The sequence below is a fragment of the Mobula birostris genome, chromosome 26 (assembly GCF_030028105.1).
Source record: "Mobula birostris isolate sMobBir1 chromosome 26, sMobBir1.hap1, whole genome shotgun sequence".
In the NCBI taxonomy this organism is placed as follows: Eukaryota; Metazoa; Chordata; class Chondrichthyes; order Myliobatiformes; family Myliobatidae; genus Mobula; species Mobula birostris.
In genome coordinates, this window is record NC_092395.1 from 319,429 (window position 1) to 340,005 (window position 20,577).

The 20,577-nt window shown below is 44.7% G+C and overlaps 1 protein-coding gene across 2 annotated transcripts in view; it reads right to left on the minus strand.

Annotated features, from left to right (window-relative positions):
• Window positions 1-20,577, minus strand: part of ncanb (neurocan b) — a 345,873-nt gene that overhangs the window by 153,241 nt on the left and 172,055 nt on the right. For both annotated transcript variants that reach the window (XM_072244299.1, XM_072244300.1), the window contains exon 8: window positions 10,830-11,492. In XM_072244299.1, the coding sequence (XP_072100400.1) occupies window positions 10,830-11,492 (663 nt within the window). The remainder of the gene's footprint in view (window positions 1-10,829; window positions 11,493-20,577) is intronic.

Genomic DNA, 20,577 nt, shown 5'->3' on the forward strand with positions numbered 1-20,577 from the left:
GTGTCTAACCAGAGGGCAGAGGTTTAGAGCGGATCTGACGAAGGAACGGTGCCCTCCCTGAGGGCACGGTGGCTGAAGGTGGTGAGGTGCCATGATGCAGAAGGCTATGGACAAGGAGCTGATAAATGGAGACTTGATGGTTAGTATGATCTCGGTGGGCTGAAGGGACTGTTTCTCTGCAGTATGACTGGGCAATACCTAGATGATCTGCAGTGCTGCTGATTTCTGTTTAATAACACGGTGTACTCCTGCATCTGTGTGGGCTGTCTCAAGGCAGTTGTCTGTGGTTTTGAAATTCATTTCAACCTGTTTATCTGAGGGATTTACAATCCCCATACTGTTTGTAATTGTACCTGCGTACATCATTATTCACTCACGAAACACAGCATAACAGTTTCAGGGAGCTAGCTCACAGAATCCAGACTGATTTCATTGTCTGATCCTCAAGGAGCGGAGAATCCCAGGAGTTCCGCAGGTTTCCTCCAGATACTCACGGAGGGAATTACCGGTGTTGTCAGACTTCAAGTGTAAGAGCAGCTTACATCAACCGATCCACAGCACTGACACAGACCTACTCAGCAGTTTAACGGGTGCTGCTGACGGTGGACTCATCGGGAATAGTCATAAAACACTACAGCACAGGAAAAGGCCCTTCTGCCCATCTTATCTGTGCAAAACTATTAAGCTGCTTATTCTCATTGGCCTGCACTGGGACTATAGACCCCCCATACACTCTTATCCATGTACATATCCAAACGTCTGAAAGGTTAAAATCGACCCAGCATCCACCATTTATGCTAGTAGCTTGTTCCACACTCTCACCACCCTCTGAGTGATGAAGACCCCCCCCCCCCATAAGGTCAAAAGACCTTAAGATATAGGAGCAGAGTTGGGCCAGTGATCCATCAGGTCTGCTCCGCCACTTTATCGTGGCTGATCCATTATTTCTCTCAGCCCCAATCTCCTGCCATCTCCTCATACCCCTTCACGCCCTGACCAATCAAGAATCTATGAACCTTGGCCTTAATATATAAAAGACTTAGCTTCCACAGCTGCCTGTGGCAAAGAACTCCACAGGTTCATTACTCCCTGGCTAAAGAAATTCCTCCTCATCTCTATTCTAAAAGGATGCCCCTCTATTCTGAGCCTGTGTACTCTGGTCTTAGACTCTCCCATCATAGGAAACATCCTCTTCACATCCACTCACTCAAGGCTTTTTAATATTTGATAGGTTTCAATGAGGTCACTACACATTTTTCTGAATTCTAGTGAATACAGGCCCAGAGCCATGAAACACTCTTCATGTGACAAGCCATTCAATCCTGGAATCATTTTTGTGAACCTCCTTTGAACTTTCTCCAATTTCAGTACATTATTCCTAAGATAAGGGGTCCAAACTTGCTCACAAAACTCCAGGTGAAGCCTCACCAGTGCTTTATAAAGTCTCAACATTACACCCTTGCTTTTACATTCGAGATCTCTTGAAATAAATACAAACATTGCATTTGTCTTCCTCACCACAGACTCAACCTGCAAATTAACCTTTAGGGAATGCTGCACAAGGACTCCCAAGTCCTTTTGAACCTCAATTTTTTATATTTTATCTCATTTAGAAAATAGTAATCTCTTTCATTCCCTCTACCAAAGTGCATGACCATACACATGTCAACAATGTATTCCATCTGCTACTTCTTCGCCCGTTCTCCTAATCTGTCCAAGTCCTTTTGTAGCCTCTCTACTTCCTCAAAACTACCTGCCCCTGCACCTATCTTCATATCATCTGCAAACTTTACAACAAAGCCATCAATTTTATCATCCAAATCATTGAAATATAACATATTTTAAAAATTGGTCCCAAACACAGACCTCTGTGGAACACCACTAGTCACCAGCAGCCAATCAAAAAAGGCTTCCCTTATTCCCACTCTTTACCTCCTGCCAATCAGCTATGGTTTTATCTGTGCTACGCTCTTTCCTATAATACTATGGGCTCATAGCTTGTAAAGCAGCCTTGTATGGCACCGTGCCAAAGACCTTCTGAAAACCTAAGTACACAACCAATTCTCCTTTGTCCTGCTTGTTATTTCTTCAAAGAGCTCCAACAGATTTGCCAGGCAAGATCTTCCCTTGACAAAACCAGATGGCTATGGCCTAATCCCTAATAATTGGCTCCAGCATCTTCGCAACCATGGAGGTCGGACTAACTGGCCTATAGTTTCCTTTCTTCTGTCCCTCTCACTTCTTTAAGAGTGGAGTGAGATTTGTAATTTTCTGGTCTTCAAACCATTCCAGGTATCCAGCTGCAGCTTCTAACAAACCACTTTAAGGAGTTGGAGCTGGAAATGGATAAACTCAGGATCATTCGGGAGGCTGAAGGAGTGATAGATAGGACATATAGAGAGGTAGTTACACGCTAGGTGCAGGACGTGGGAAAATGGGTGACAGTCAGGAAGGGGAAAGGGGGTAAGGAGCCAGTGCAGAGTACCCTTGTGGTCATCCCCCTCAACCACAGGTTTATCACTTTGGAAACTGTCAGGGGGAAATGACCTAACAGAGAAAAGTCACAGTGGTCATTCTGCCTCTGAGATTCAGAATGGAAGGAAGAAGAAGAGGTATGCCATGGTAATAGGGGATTCATTAGTTAGAAGGTCTGTGGGTGAGAACGAGATTCCTGGATGGTATGTTACCAGCATCCAGGATATCTCAGATCAAGTCCTCAGCATTCTCAAGTAGGAGGGTGAACAGCCAGAGGTCGTGGTCCACATTGGTACCAATAACAGGGGTAGGATGAGTGAAGAGGTTCTGCATAGGGAATTCAGGAAGTTAGGTGCTAAGTTAAAGGGCAGGACCTCCAGGGCTGTAACCTCAGGATTGCTACCAATGCCACATGCTAGTGAGGCCAGAACTAGGAAGATTATGCAGTTTAATTCCTAGCTAAGGAGTTGGTGTAGGAGGGAGGGTCTACAATTTTTGAATCTTTGGGCTCTCTTCCAGGGAAGGTGGGACCTGTACAAAAGGGACGGTTTGCACCTGAACTGAAGGGAGACTAATATCCGAGTGGGAAGGTTTATTAATGCTAAATGGTGGGGTTTAAACTAGAGTTGCAAGGGGATGGGAACCAGAGAGCCAGTGGAGAGGTTGTGGAGACAGGTGCTGATAAGATCTCAGACAAAGTTAGGAATTAAAAGATTGAGCATGGTGTGACTAGTGTCCTGCCTATATTTCAATACAAGAAGTATTGTAGGAAAGGCAGATGATAGAGCTGAAAATGAGGTAGCTGGCTTACAAACATTGGCAATGTGTAGTGAGGAGATTTGTTTATTTAAATCTTACATCCATCCTACAATATGAGGGAGTAAAAATCTTTGCGTTATGATTCTATCGTAATGTACAGACATGTGAATTTAAAAGTCTAATGGCTTGTAGAAAGCAGTTGTCCTGTAGCCTGTTGGTCCTGGCTTTAATGCTGCAGTACTGTTTGCCAGAGATGCTGTTGATAGAGGAAAATTGTAGTCAACAGGATGAGTTGCGATGCAAAGAGGTGGACAAAATCGAAAAGGGTGAGTACAGGACTGAAGGTGTATCTGAATGTGCACAGTATACAGAATAAGATCGATGAACTTGCAGTATAGTTGCAGATAGCAGGTACGATGTTGTAGGTATCACTGAATGATGGCTGAGAGATTATTGCTGGGAGATTATTGCCCAAGGTACACATTGCATTGAAAGGATAGGTAGGAAGGCAGAGGGGGCTCTTGTTGGTAAAAAATGAAATCAAATCAATAGGAAGAGGTGACATAGGGTCAGAAGGTGTTGAATCATTATGGATGGAGCTAAGGAACTGGAAGGGTAAAAAGATTCTGATGGGAGTTGCATACAGACCCCAAACAGCAGAAAAGGTGTAGCCGACAGATCACAATGGGAGATAGAAAATGCATGCCAAAAGGGCAATGTTACAATAGTCATGGGAAACTTCAATATGCAGATAGACTGGGAAAAGCAGGATGGTGCCAGATTACAGCAGGGGGAATTTCTAGAGTGCCTTTTAATGGCTTTTCCAAGCAGCTCATTGTTGAGCCCACGAGGGATCAGCTATTCTGAATTAGGTGTTGTGCAATTAATCAGAATTGACTAGAGAGCTTAAGGTAAAGGAACCCATAGGAAAAAGTGATCATAATATGATCAAATTCGCCCTGAAATTTGAGAAGGGCAAGCTAAATTCAGATGTATTGGTATTACAGTCCAGTAAAGGATATTACTGAGGCACGAGAGAAGAGTTGGCCAGAACTGATTGGCAAAGAACACTGGCAGGGATGACGACAGAGCAGCAATGGCTGGAATTTCTGGAGCAATTTGAAATGTACAGGATATATACATCCCAAAGAGGAAGTATTCTAAAGGAAAGATGACACAATCGTAGCTAACAAGAGAAGCCAAAGCCAACATAAAGGCCAAAAAAAGGGCAAAAATTAGCAGGGAGATAGAGGATTGGGAAGTTTTTAAAAACCATCAGAAGGTAACTATAAAGTCATTAAGAAGATAAAGATAGAATATGAAAGTAAGCTAGCCAATAATATTGAAGAGGATACCAAATATTTCCTCGGATACCTAAAGTGTAAAGGAGTGGTGAGATTGGATATCAAACTTCTGGAAAACAATGCTGGAGAGGTAGTAATGGGGGACAATGAAATAGTGGATGAACTGAATAAGTATTTTGCATCAGTCTTCACTGTGGAAGACACTAGCAGAGTGGTAGAAGTTCCAGGTGTCAGGGGGTATGAAGTAGGTTAAGTTACCATAACTAAAGAGAAGATTCTTAGGAAACTGAAAGGTCTGAAGGTAGGTAAGTCACCTGGACCAAATGGTGTAGACCCCAGAGTTCTGAAAGAAGTGGCTGAAGAGATCGTAGAGGCACTAGTAATGATCTTTCAAGAATCACTAGGTTCTGGAATGGTTTGAAGACCAGAAAATTACAAATCTCACTCCACTCTTAAAGAAGTGAGAGGGACAGAAGAAAGGAAACTATAGGCCAATTAGTCTGACCTCAGTGGTTGGGAAGATGATCACATGATCACAGTGAATGGCGGTGCTGGCTTGAAGGGCCAAATGGCCTACTCCTGCACCTATTGTCTATTGTCTATAAGATGCTGGAGCCAATTATTAGGGATTAGGTCTCAGGGTTCTCGGACGCACATGATAAACTAGGCCGTGCTCAGCATGGTTTCCTCAAGGGAAAATCTTGCTTGACAAATCTGTTTGAATTTTGTGAAGAAATAACAAGCAGGATAGACAAAAGAGAATCAGTTGATGTTATGTACTTGGATTTTCAGAAGGCCTTCGACAAGATGCCTCACATGAGGCTGCTTAACAAGCTACAAGCCCATGGTATTACAGGAAAGATTCTATCATGGATAAAGCAGCGGCTGGCTGGCAGGAGGCAAAGAGTAGGAATGAAGGCAGCCTTTTATGGTTGGCACCTGGTGACTAATGGTGTTCCACAGGGGTCTGTGCTGGGGCCACTTCCTTTTACGTTATATGTCAATGATTTGGATGATGGAATTGATGGCTTTGTTGCAAAGTTTGCAGACAATATGAAGATAGGTTCGGGGAAGGTAGTTTTGAGGAAGTAGAGAGGCTACAAAAGGACTTGGACAGATTAGGAGAATGGGCAAAGAAGTGTCAGATGGAATACATTGCTGGGAAGTGTATGGTCATGCACTTTGGTGGAAGAAATGAATGAGTTTACTATTTTCTAAATGGAGAGAAAATATAAAAAAGTTGAGGTGCAAAGGGTCTTGGGAATCCTTGTGCAGCATTCCCTAAGGTTAACTTGCAGGTTGAGTTGTGGTGAGGAAGACAAATGCAATGTTAGCATTCATTTCAAGAGGTTTAGAATATAAAAGCAAGGACGTAATGCTGAAACTTTATAAAGCACTGGTAAGGCTTCACTTGGAGTATTGTGAGCAGTTTTGGGCCCCTTATTTTTGAAAGGATGTGCTGAAACTGGAGAGGGTTCAAAGGAAATTCACGAAAATGAGTCCAGGATTGACTAGCTTGTCATATAAAGAACATTTGATGGCTCTGGGCCTGTATTCACTAGAATTCAGAAGAAATCATTGAAACCTATTGAATGGTGAGAGGCCTTCATACAGTGTATGGGGAGAGGATGTTTCCTGTGGTGGGAGAGTCCAAGACCAGGGGACACATCCTCAGATTAGAGGGGCGTCTTTTTAGAACAGAGATGAGGAGGAATTTCTTTTGCCAGAGAGTGGTGAACCTGTGGAATTCTTTGCCACAGGCAGCTGTGGAGGCCATCATTATGTATATTTAAGGCAGAGGATGATAGATTCTTGATTGGTCAGGGAACGAAGAGATATGAGAAAAGGCAGGAGGCTAGGGCTGAAAGGATAATTGGATCAGCCATGATGAAATGGCAGAGCAGAATTGATGGGCCAAATGGCCTAATTCTGCTCCTATATCTTCTGGTCTTACCTTATGGTAATTTGTAGACCACATCCTTACTTCTGTTTAGTGGCTGTATACAACTCCCAATGTGGTCTTTTTACCCTTGCACTTCCTTCATTCTATCCACAATGATTCAGCACCTACCAGCCCTGTGTCACCTCTTTCTAAAGGTTTGATTTCATTTTTGCCAACAGAATAATGCTGCCCACACTTCCTTCCTGCCTGTCCTTTCAATACAATTATATCCTCAGACATTAAGCTCCCAGCTATAATCAGTGGGCACAAGTCACCTATTTACCTCCCAAAGTGGCTTTCCATGTCATCCTCAACTGTACAGGTATCAGACCATCTGCTAAACTGTACAGTATCTAGTTGATGGAGAATTGATCAAATCAATTCCTGGGTGATCAGGAATTGATTGAACCTTCTTCCACCGCACAGGTATCAGACCAGCTGCTTTTTGATCAGGAACTGGCACCCACAGCTCATCCATCCAGAAAGGGACTCAATTCACTTCAACATTCTGTCTGTGTGTCTGTGGAGTACATTTAAACTTTATTTCCATGAAGCCCAATGGAAAATTCATAATTAAATACAATAGCTTCATTTCCATAAGTAAAGATTAGGCCATTTCTCTTTCAACAGTAGTGCCTCAATTAGTTAAACATGAAGGTTCTAAAAGTGTTTGACTGCTGACAGGCTTCTGTTTGGAACATAAGTTGTACAGAAGATAAAAGGAAAGTTTCTAAAGCCGGTGCCCTATTGCCTCTCTGTTTAGACAGGATGGCATTGAAGCTATTTATCACATACTGATTTGACTCAATTTTTAACTGCACTTTACAGAGCAGAACCCTGACCCTAGTGCATATGATTTGGACCATAAGACCATAAGATATAGGAGCAGAATTAGGCTATTTGGCCCATTGAGTCTACTCCACTATTTCATTGTCACTGATTTAATTTTTCTCTCAGCCCCAAACTCTTGTCTTCTCCCTGTATCCCTTCATGCTCTAAACAATCAAAGATCAACCTCAGCCTTAAGTATACAAAAGACTTGGCCTCCACAGCTGCCTGTGGCAAAGAATTCCACAGGTTCCCCACCCTCGGAGAAATTCCTCCTCATCTCCATTCTAAAAGGACACCTCCTATTCTGAGCCGTGTCCTTATTCTCCCACCATAGGAAACATCCTCTCTACATCCACGGGAGGTATCAAGGCTTTTCACCATTTCATAGGTTTCAATGAGGTCACCCCATATTCTTCTGAATCCTAGTGAATACAGGCCCAGAGAATTCAAACACTCTTCATGTGACAAGCCATTCAATCCCGGAATCATTTCCGCGAACCTCCTTTGAACTCTCTCCGGTTTCGGCACATTATTTCCGAGATAAATGGCCAAAACTGCTCACAATACGCCAAGTGAGGCCTCGGCATTACACCCTTACTTTTACATTCTCGTCCTCTTGAAATAAATGTTAATATTACATTTGCCTTCCTCAACACAGACTCAACCTGCAAATTAGCCTTTAGGGAATCCTGCACAAGGACTCCCTAGTCCCTTTGCACCTCAGTTTTTTTTATATATTTTCTCTCCATTTAGAGAATAGTCAACTCTTTCACTTCTTCCACCAAAGTGCATGACCGTACTCATCCCAACACTGTACTCCATCTGTTATTTCTTTCTCCATTGTCCTAACCTGTCTGTCTTTCTGTAGCCTCTCTATTTCCTCAAAACTACCTGCCCCTCCACCTATCTTCATATCATCTGCAAACTTTGCAACAAAGCCATCAATTCCATCATCCACATCACTGACAGAAAATGTAAAAAGAATCGGTCCCAACACAGCCGCCTGTGGAACACCACTAGTCACCAGCAGCTAGCCAGAAAAGGCTCCCTTTATTCCATTCTTTGTCACCTGCCAATCAGCCACTGCTTTACCTGTGTTAGAATCTTTTGGCTTCCCAGGAACCTTCTAACTAGTTATGGTAATTTCACACACTTCACGGCTCTCTGACACCTGGAAATTCCACCATACTGCTAGTGTCTTCCACAATGAAAACTAATGCAAAATACTTGTTCAGTTCATCTGCCACTTCCTTGTCCCCCATTACTACCTCCCCAGCATCATTTTCCAGCGGTTCAATATTCGCTCTCACCTCTCTTTTACACTTTACATATCTGAAGAAACCTTTGGTATCCCCTTTAATATTATTGGCTAGCTTCCTTTCATATTCTATCTTTACCTTCGTAATGACTTTTTAGTTGCTTTCTGTTAGTTTTCAAAAGCTTCCCAATCTTCTAATTTCCCGCTAATTTTTGCTCTATTATATGCCCTCTCTTTGGGTTTTCTGTTTGACTTCTCTTGTGAGCCATGGTTGTGTCATCTTTCCTTTAGAATACTTCCTCTTTGGGATATACATATCCTGTGCCTTCTGAATTGCTTCCAGAAATTCCAGCCATTGCTGCTGTGTCGTCATCCCTGCCAGTGTTTTTTTCCAATCAATTCTAGCCAACTCCTCTCTCATGCTTCTGTAATTCCCTTTACTCCACTGTAATACCAATTTAGCTTCTCCTTCTCAAATTTCAGGGTGAATTTGATCATATTATGATCATTTCTTCCTATGGGTTCTTTTACCTTAAGCTCTCTAATCAATTCTGGTTCATTGCACAACACCCAATCCAGAATAGCTGATCCCCAGTGGGCTCAACCACAAACTGCTCTAAAAAGAGTCTCATATGCACTCGAGAAACTCCCCCTCCTGGAATCCAGCACCACCTGGATTTTCCCCAATCTAACTGCATATTGAAATCCCCTATGACTATAGTGACATTACCCTTTTGATACGCATTTTCTAACTTCCGTTGTAATTTGTAGGCCAAACTCTTACTACAGTTTGGGGGAATATATACAACTCCCATCAGAGTGTTTTTACCCTTGCAGTTCCTTAGCTCTATCCACAACGATTGAACACCTTCCAACCCTATGTCACCTTTTTCTAATGATTTGATTTCATATTTTACCAACAGAGCAATTCTACCCTCTGCCTTCCTGCCTGTCTTTTCAATACAACGTGTATCCTTGGACATTAAGCTCCCAGATATAATCTCCTTTTGGCCACGATTCAGTGATGTCCACTACATGATACTTGCCAATTTGTAACTGTGCTGCAGGTTCATCTACCTTATTACGTATAATGCATGCATTCAAATATAACATCTTCAGTCCTGTATCCTTCACCCTTTTCAATCTTGTCCACCTTTTACATTGCAATTCATCCTATTGACTGCAATTTTGCCCAATCAACAGCCTCTCTTCACTACACATTGCCTCCCTTTGAAAACCAGCGACCTCATCTTCAACACTATTATCCACCTTTCCTATGGTATTTCTTGCATTGAAATATATTCAGGCCAGGACACTGGTCACACCATGCTCAAACCTTTGATTCTTAACTTTGTCTGAGGTCTTACCAACATCTGTCTCCACAAGCTCTCCACTAAACTGTTCTGGCGCTCTGGTTCCTATCCCAATGCAACTCTAGTTTTAACCCCACTACACAGCATTAACAAACCTTCCTTCTGGGATATTAGTCCCTCTCCAGTTCAGATGCAAACTACCTCTTCTGTATAGTTCCCACTTTCCCTGGAAGAGAGCCCAATGATCCAAAAATCTGATGCCCTCCCTCCTACACCAACTCCTTAGCCACATATTAAACTGTATAATCTTCCTAGTTCTGGCCTCACTAGCACGTGGCACGGGTAGCAATCCCCAGATCACAATCCTGGAGGTCATGCCCTTTAACTTAGAACATAATTCTCTGAACTGCCTATGCAGAACCTCGTCACTTATCCTACCCATGTCATTGGTATCTCCATGAACCACGGCTTCTGGCTGTTCACCCTCCCACTTAAGAATGCTGAGGACTTGATCTGAGATATCTCAGATCCTGGCACCTGGGAGGCAACATATCATCCAGGAATCTTGTTCTCACCCACAGAACCTCCTGTCTGTTTCCCTAACTAACAAATCCCCTATCACCAGAGCATGCCTCTTTGTCCCCCTTCCCTTCTGAATCACAGAGGCACTAGAGGCACAGGTTTACTGGGGACCATTGCAGATTTGCATCATGTGACTGCAGCAAAGAATAGTACAAGGCCCTCAATGAGCACATCCTTCCTGTGGCGTGCAGACCAGAACTATCCACAATTCTCCAAGTGTGGCCTGTTGAACATTAGTCGTGAAACGGAAGCAAGTGGAGGGGGTGGATGAGGAGAAGGAGAAGAAAGATGAGGGATAGAGCTGAGAGAAGGAGTGAGGAGAAGGGAGGAGGAGGGGACAGGACAAGGTGCGAGAGGAAGCCTACCTTCAGTAGTAACTGGCTCCATGGATGTTAGCCTGCCCGGTCTCTCCCCTGCCCGGTCTTTTGTAGTCAGTCGTCCTGCGGCGGGGCTGCTGGTCTCAGTAGGTGTCGGTGGCGGCTGATGGAGCAGCCCAGTGGGGGTTGGTGGAGGCTCACGGAACTGTCCGGTGAGGGTCACTGTCTCTGTTCTGGCTACCACAACACTTCCCTGCACCTGCTTCTTCCCTGTGGCAGGCCACTGCTCTGACTGAGGTAGCTCGTTTGACTCCTTGAGGTCTAACAATGCCACGGGATGAGTCTCTACAGGCCGCGGGTCAGCTGTCCGGTCAGGCCAGGAGGCAGAAGCTGCGGGGCCCCACATCTCCAGAGTCGGCACTGCCCAGGTATGATGCTTCAATCCTGGGGCTGTGGGCAGTGGCGTGGGGCTGGACTGATCATTCAGACCCTCTTCCTCAGAGCTGTGGAATTGCCTGGAGTGGCCTGGCCTCACTGGAGTAGGTTGCCTGCTGCCCAGATGTTGTTGTGTGGGGGTTTTCAGCGTGAAGCTCCGGGGCATGGGCAGCGCCAGTTCTGGGTGCCCTCCACTGCCCTCCTCTGCCACAGCCCACTGCTCTTGGCTCCCCGCCGAGTGATTCCTCACAGCACTAGATGGCTGGACAGCAGCAGCTGTGGACAGAAAGAACAGCTGGATTTAATGACTGGCTTTGATGGCTGGAACAGAACTAAGAAAAGCAGGAGGTGGCCACTCCTGCTCCACTATTCAAATACAACCCGCAGGCTTCCTTCAGCCCCCACTGGTCACTATTTCCATAACCCTTGATAAGCTAAGATTCTAATATCTGTCAGTCTGTGGCTTAAATATTCCAGAGACTCAGCCTGTTGGGTCAAGAATTCCAAAGGTTCATTTGTGATATTCTATGGAAAGGTCAACTCAACATCAGCCCCTTGAGCTCAACGTGAGTTTGTGCTTCATTGACATCACATTTCACTCTGATTTTAAAGATACAGCATGGAACAAGTCCTTACGGTGCCACCAGCACCAAACAAGCCCTACTAACCTGGCCCAGCAACCCACCCATTTAATCCTGGCCTAATCACAATGCCCTACTAACCCAGATGCCTTTGGACTTTGGGAGGAAACCTATGTGGTCGTAACAGAGGATACCAGAATTGAACTTTGAACTGTGATGCCCCAAGCAATAATAACATTGCGAGTATGAGTGGCACCCTAACTCTTCTCAGCTCATGCGTCCATGGGTCAGTCTGTTCAATCACTCACCATTGACAAACCACTTCTACCCCTTACATCGGGAGACCAGACCCACCCACAAGGTCCAAGATGAGACTTTGGCTGGCACCTATGTAGTTGGAGCAAGAGATCTCTGCGGTAAAGGTTGAGGTTCTGTACAAGGGAGATTAGAGAGACTGTGTGTACCTTATATAGTGGAAACAGAAGGCTAGATGTGCTCACCAAGTCAAGGAGCATCTGTGGAATTAAAAATATAAGATCAATGTCTTGGGTTGAGACCACGCATCAGGACTCAGAGGGACATAATGCTGAGGCTTTATAAAGCATGGGTAAGACTGAATGTTAGGTATTATCAACAGCTTGGCGTTCCTTATCTATGAAAAGATGTGTTGGTACTTGAGAGGTGTGCAGAGGAGCTTCACAAGAATGATCCTGGGAATGAAAGGGTTAATGTACGAGGAGTGTTTGATGGCTCTGGGCCTGTACATACTGGAGTTTAGAAGAATGAGGGGGGTCTCATATAAACCTATCAAATATTGAAAGGCGTAGATAGAGTGGATGTGCAGAGGATGCTTCCTATAGTGGCTGATTCTAGGACCAGAGAGCACAGCCTCAGAATAGAAGGACATCCAATTAGAACAGAGATTAGGAGGAACTTATTTAGCCAGAGGGTGGTGAATCTGTGGAATTCATTGCCACAGGCGGCTGTGGAGGCCAAGTCAGTAGGTATATTTAAGGTGGAGGCTGATAGGTTCTTGATTAGTCAGGCCATCAAAGGTTATGGGAAGAAGGCAAGAGAAAGGGGTTATAAATGAACCATGACGGAATAGTACAGTGGGCTTGATGGGCTGAATGGAACAGATTGCCAGTATATAAAAATGGTGGGATAGGGACTGGTAGGTGACTAATAGGAGGGGATAATGGACAGATGAAAGCGGGTGGTGGAGAGGGGATAGAATGGATGAACAAAGGGATAAGAAATCTAGGTGGCCAGATGAGTGTGTGGGAGAGAGCACTGGGGTGTGGGGTTACCTAAAACTGGAAAATTCAACATTTACGTCAAATGGTAAGCAACCCAAGCAGAATATGAGATGCTGAAGACACTACACAAACACTCATGTCACCGAGTACACCAACATCTTTCAATCTCTTATCAATTAAAAATATACTTAATCTTAATCCAGTTCTTTCCCATTGACATTGCACTTGCCACGTCTTGGAACAATCAGCTGAGCACAAATCTCCTCAACACAGATTTGTACCATTGGGAAACCTGGAATTATGAGACTGATTCCCTCTGAAATCACTGACTCAGCCTGTGAAAAGCTAATCCAAGCTGCAGTACATTGCTAGTCCCAGCCTCCCATTCTCTCCCTCTCTCTCACACACACACACAAAATCTGGAGTGCAAAATAACAAAATGTGAACCAGTTAGTAATAATTTATACACATATTGAAAAAGGAAAAGATAACACAGAGAGCATTACTCCTAACAACAGTGACTAGGGAATTAATCATTCAAAGGAAGGATAGGATAGATATTTTGCCTCACACTATTACACTGCTCTGAAAAGCAATTTCTGCTGGATTTCACAGATTCCTTTACGATCCCCTTGCCAGTATAGTTCAGCCAATCCATGGCTGTGGAACAGAGTCCAGTTCTGGGGCCTCTATTTTCTACCTTTATAAAAATGACACGGAAAGACATGAAGGTGCGGTGGCGAAATCTGTAGATGACACAAAGATGAGTAGAAGAGTAAATTGTAAAGAGGCTAGGAGCAGATGGAGATGTTCATTTTTACCGTGGAAATATTAAAAAACAAATAGCCTAAGTAGAGAGAGTTTACTGAGATCCAGAGTGCAGAGGGACCTCAAGGTCCCAAATTGCTTGAATGGAGAGAGTTTACAGAGATCTGGAGTGCAGAGGGATCTCATGTGTCCCAGGGCATGAATGCAAGAGGCAAGCATCAGATATAACAAGTAATTAGGAGCACTAACATAGCATTAATATTTATTGTGATGGGAAATTAATACAAACGTAGGGATGTTCTGCTTCTGAGAAACAGGCACATCTCAACAAATCCGTACAATATCGGTCTATCCTTGGTGAGATCACATCCAACACATCTGTACACTATTGGTCTACTCTATATCAGTCTTTTCATTGATGAGATCACATCTTGACGCATCTGTACAATATCAGTCTACTCATTGGTGAGATCACATCCGACATATCTGTATAATATCGGTCTACACAATATTGGTCTGCTCGTTTGTGAGATCACTTCTCGACACATCTGTACAATATCGGCCTACTCATTGGTGAGATCACATCTTGACGCATCTGTACAATATTGGTCTATCATTGGTGAGATCACATCTGACATATCTGTACAGTAAAAATCTACTCATTTAAGGGAGGAAATTAAAGTGCTGGAAACCATTGAGAGTTGGTTGACTGGATTTTTAAGGTGAGAGGGGTACCAGTGTTATGCACAAAGGTTGGTACTCTGTTTCTCGCTGTACTTGAACTGTCTGGGGTGTTGACTACAGAAGGTTGTGATTTAAAACACAGAGCAGTACAGGCCCTTCGGCCCACAATGTTGTGCCAGCCTTATAACCTACACCAAGATCATTCTAACCCTTAGCTCCTACATCCTATTTGCCAGTTACATCCATCATTCACACCTACTGATGGACCAGTTCCTACAGAATGAAACCTATCAGGCAAAGTAAATTTATCAAAGTACAGATATATCACCATATACAACCCTGAGATTTTCCCGTGGGCATTCACAGTAAATACAAGGAAACATAATAGAATCATAGTCATACTTTATTGATCCCGGGGGAAATTGGTTTCAATCAATGAAAGACTACACATAACAAGGCAGACAAACAACCAATGTGCAAAAACAACAAACTGTGAAAATACAAAATGAAAAAAAACAAATAAATAAATAAGCAAGAAATATTAAGAACACAAGATGAAGAGTCCTTGAAAGTGAGTCCAGTTCAGTGGGAACAGTTCAGTGTTGGGGTGACTGAAGGTTAGTGAAGTTATCCCCTCTGGTTCCGAGAGCCGGATGTTTGAGGGGGGAAGACTGTTGCTGAACCTGGTGGTGTGCGTCCCGAGGCTCCTCTACCTCCTTGCTGATGGCAGCAGTGAGAAGAGAGCCTGGTCTGGTGGTGAGGCTCCTTGATGATGGATGCTGTGTACTGTGCTTGATGGAAACATGGCTCACACCCGCCATTTCGGACACAGCACTGCAGTTCAATTGCTTCACCATTCACAGGACAGCTCAGTCTTTTAAAGGCAAAGGAGGTGGAATACGCACCACTCATCGTGTTGCAGAAATGTGCTGGTTCGGTTTCAGTCCAGCTCACCATCCTGCAACTAGCAGTGAAGTGCCATCCTTTTTATCTGCTGACCACGTTTTCCACTATCATCCTGGTAGCAGTGTTTCCTTCCTCTCAGGCCAACTTCAGACAGGCTCTAGAGGAGCTGATTAATGTAATCAGACACAAAAGTGTGCATCCTGATGCCTTCCCATTCACTGCGGGGCATTTCAACCAGGCCAGCTTGAAGAAGTCTCTGAACAACAACCACCAAGATATCACGTGTGGAACCAAAGGAGTCAACATGCTTGACCACTGTTATACCACCACCAATAACACTTACTGTGACATCCCATGCCCACACTTTGGGAAGCCCAATCACTGGCTGTACCTCTACTCCCAGCGCATAGGCAGAGACTAAAGACCACAGTACCGGTGGTGAGGTCAAAGGAGGTATGGCCAAGGGAACCTACAGGACTGCTTTGAGTCGATGGACTGGACAATATTCAGGGATTCATTTTCAAGTCTGAATAAATACATCACAGTTGTCACCGACTTCATCAAAACCTGTGCGGATGAGTGTGTGCCTTTAAGAACTTGCTTGACATACCCACAGGAGATTTGTAATCTTCTGAGGGCCCTATCAGTGGCATTCAAGACTGGTGAACCAGAGCTATACAAGAACCCCAGATACAACCTACAGAAGGCTATCTTAGGAGCAAAAAAAAACAATTCTGATTGAGGTTAGAGACAGAATTAGATACAGGGCAGCTCTAACAGGGTTTGCAGGCCATTACTTCTACAAAGCAAAACATAACATCATGAATGGCACTGATACTTCACATCTTTTATGCATAGTTTGAAAGGGAAAATAAAAACATGCAAATCCCTGCTGCATCCAGTGACCCCGTGATCTCTGTCTCAGGGGCTGATGTCAAAACATCGCTCAAGAGGGAAAATGCTGTCAAGGCATCAGGCCCTGGTGGTGTAGCTGATATGGCTCAGAAAACCTGTGTCAACCAACTGGTGGGAGTGTTCAAGGACACCTTCGATCTCTCCTCGCTGCAGTGAGAGGTTCCCACCCGATTCAAAAAGGCAACAGTGTCCAAGAAGAACAGGATGAAAGGCCTCACCAAATACCACCCAGTTACACTCACATCTACAGTAATGAAGTGCTTTGAGAGGTTGGTCATGGCTAGAAGCAACTGCTGCCTAAACAAGGACCTACACCTGCTGCAATTTGCCTATTGCCACCATAGATCTACAGTAGATGCAAAATCACTGGAGCTCCACGCTGCTCTTTTTCAACCACAGCTCAGCATTCAACACAACTATACATTCAATTCTAACCAAAAAGCTCCAAAACCTGAGCACCTGTAACCCCCTCCGCAATCGGATCCTTGACTTCCTCACCAGAAGGTGAGGATCAGAAATAACATCTCCTGATCACTGACAATCAACAATGGCGTACCTTAAGGTTGTGTGCTTAGCCCACTGCTTTACTCTCTCTCTACACCCACAACTGTGTGGCGAGGCACAGCTTAAATGCCATCTATAAATTTGCCGAAGACATAATTATTGTTGGCAGAATTTCAGATGGTGACAAGGAGGTGTATAGGAGTGAGACAGATCAGCTGGTTGAGTGGTGCTTCAACAACAACCTTACACACAACACCAGTAGGACTAAGGAATTGATTGTGGACTTGCATCTCCAAGGATCTATTCTGGGCCCAACATAGTGGTGTAATTACAAAGAAGGCATGACAGCCGCTATATTTCATCAGGAGTTTGAGGAGAATTGGTATGTCACCAGAGACACTCGCAGATTTCTACAGATGTCCCATGGAGAGCATTCTAACTGGTTGCTTCACCATCTGGTGTTGGGGGGCCAATGCACGGGATCGAAAAGAATTACAGAAAGTTGTAAACTCAGTCAGCTCCATCATGGCACACTGGCCTCCCCAGCAACAAAGACTCCTTCAAAAGATGATGCATCAAAAATCATTAAGGACCCCCATCATCCAGCACATGCCCTGAAGGCACACTCAACAATCCAGGAACAGCTTCTTCCACTCCGCCATCAGATTTCTACCTCACTATCTCACTATTTCACCCCCCACCTCTTTTTGCACAACTGAGTTAATTTCATTTTTATATATCATATTGTAATTTATAGTTATTATTCCGCATTGCAATATACTGCTGCCACAGAACAACAAATTCCATGACATATGCCAGTGATTTGGATTCTGATGATGGATGCTGCTTTCTTTGGAAAAACTGATGTAACAGTTCCCTGATGAACTCCAAAACTCCGGAGCTCCAAGTGCCAGTGCAGACAAGAGGAGGGTCGCAAGTGAGGGTCGGAGTGGGGCCTGGGAGTGAGGATCGGAGTGGGGCCTGGAAGTGAGGGTCGGAGTGGGGCCTGGAAGTGAGGGTCGGAGTGGGGCCTGGAAGTGAGGGTCGGAGTGGGGCCTGGGAGTGAGGATCGGAGTGGGGTCTGGGAGTGAGGATCGGAGTGGGGCCTGGGAGTGAGGATCGGAGTGGGGCCTGGGAGTGAGGATCAGAGTGGGGTCTGGGAGTGAGGATGGCAGTGGGGCCTGGGAGTGAGGATCAGCGTGGGACCTGAGAGTGAGGATCGGAGTGGGGCCTGGGAGTGAGGATCAGAATGGTGCCTGGGAGTGAGGATCAGAATGGGGCCTGGGAGTGAGGATCAGGGTGGGGCCTGGGAGTGAGGATCAGTGTGGGGCCTGGGAGTGAGGATAAGTGTGGGGCCTGGGAGTGAGGATCAGAGTGGGGCCTGGAAGTGAGGATCAGAGTGGGGTCTGGAAGTGAGGATCAGAGTGAGGTCTGGAAGTGAGGGTCGGAGTAGAGTCTGGAAGTGAGGGTTGGAGTGGGGCTGGGACCAAGGATCAGGGTGGGGCCAGAGAGCGAGGACTGGAGTGGGGCTGGGAGTGAGGATTAGAGTGGTTGGAGTCTGCATTTATTCCCACTTCATGCAGTTGGTTGACAAGTTTTACTCCACATGTTTATAGGCAAGTTCAATCAAAGGCATTGCTAATTCAAGCAGCTGATCTTTCTGCCAGCCTAATCTCTAATCAAAGCAGATTTCTTTTATCCAGAGGTAAGTAGGATTACAGGTGACAGAAGATTTCTCTCCATGGTGCTTGAAGTACTGTCAATTGAGTCATAGGCTGGGCTGGCTGTTCACTTTCTGCGATTAGAGATACAGTATAGTCCTTTCCCCATCCCCATTGTTCATGTTCCAAAAATATTCCGATGGATGTCGGATGCCAGTTGAATTGAATTGACTTTATTACTTACATCCTTCACATATATGAGGAGTAAAAATCTTTACATTACGTCTCTTTTTGATGTTCTGCACCCCAGGAAACCTAAGGAGGTGGCTTTAGAAATCGTGGACGCATTGGTAATCATTTTCCAATGTTCTATAGATTCAGGATTAGTTCTTGTGGATTGGAGGGTGGCTAATGTTGTCCCTGTCTTCAAGAAGGGAGGAAGAGAGAAAACAGGGAATTATAGACTGGTTAGCCTGACGTCGGTGGTGGGAAAGATGCTGGAGTCAATTATAAAAGATGAAATTACAACACATCTGGATAGCAGTAACAGGATAGGTCCGAGTCAGCATGGATTTACGAAGGGGAAATCGGGCTTGACTAATCTTCTGCAATTTTTTGAGGATGTAACTATGAAAATGGACAAGGGAGAGCCAGTGGATGTAGTGTACCTGGACTTTCAGAAAGCCTTTGATAAAGTCCCACATAAGAGATTAGTGGGCAAAATTAGGGCACATGGTATTGGGGGCAGAGTACTGACATGGATTGAAAATTGGCTGGCTGACAGAAAACAAAGAGTAGCGATTAACAGGTCCCTTTCGGAATGGCAGGGAGTGACCAGTGGGGTACCGCAGGGTTCAGTGCTGGGACCGCAGCTGTTTACAATATATATTAATGATTTAGATGAGGGAATTAAAAGTAACATTAGCAAATTTGTCGATGACACAAAGCTGGGTGGCAGTGTGAAATGTGAGGAGGATGTTATGAGAATGCAGGGTGACTTGGACAGGCTGGGTGAGTGGGCAGATGCATGGCAGATGCAGTTTAATGTGGATAAATGTGAGGTTATCCACTTTGGTGGTAAGAACACGAAGGCAGATTATTATCTAAATGGAGTCAAGTTAGGAAAAGGGGAAGTACAACGAGATCTAGGTGTTCTTGTACATCAGTCACTGAAAGCAAGCATGCAAGTACAGAAGGCAGTGAAGAAAGCTAATGGCATGCTGGCCTTCATAACAAGGGGAATTGAGTAGAAGAGCAAAGAGGTCCTTCTGCAGCTGTACAGGGCCTTGGTGAGACCACACCTGGAGTACTGTGTGTAGTTTTGGTCTCCAAATTTGAGGAAGGACATTCTTGTTATTGAGGGAGAGCAGCGTAGGTTCACAAGGTTAATTCCCAGGATGGCGGAACTGTCATATGTCAAAAGATTGGAGCAACTGGGCTTGTATACTCTGGAATTTAGAAAGCTGAGAGGGGATCTTATTGAAACATATAAGATTATTAAGGGATTGGACACGCTGGAGGCAGGAAGCACGTTCCCGCTGATGGGTGAGTCCAGAACCAGAGGCCACAGTTTAAGAATAAGGGGTAGGCCATTTAGAACGGAGTTGAGGAAAAACTTTTTCACCCAGAGAGTGGTGGATATATGGAATGCTCTGCCCCAGAAGGCTGTGGAGGCCAAGTCTCTGGATGCTTTCAAGAAAGAGATGGATAGAGCTCTTAAAGATCAGAATCAAAGGTTATGGGGATAAGGCAGGAACTGGATACTGATTGTGGATGATCAGCCATGATCACAGTGAATGGCAGTGCTGGCTCAAAGGGCCGATTGGCCTACTCCTGCACCTATTGTCTATTGTCTATTATTTTTCACCCAGAGAGTTTTGGATCTGTGGAATGCTCTGCCTTAGAAGGCAGTGGAGGCCAATTCTCTGGATTCTTTGTAAAAAGAGTTAGATAGAGCTCTTAAAGATAGCGGAGTGAAGGGATATGGGGAGAAGGCAGGAAAAGGGTACTGATTGTGGATGATCAGCCATGATCACAGTGAATGGTGGTGCTGGCTCAAAGGGCTGAATGGCCTACTCCTGCA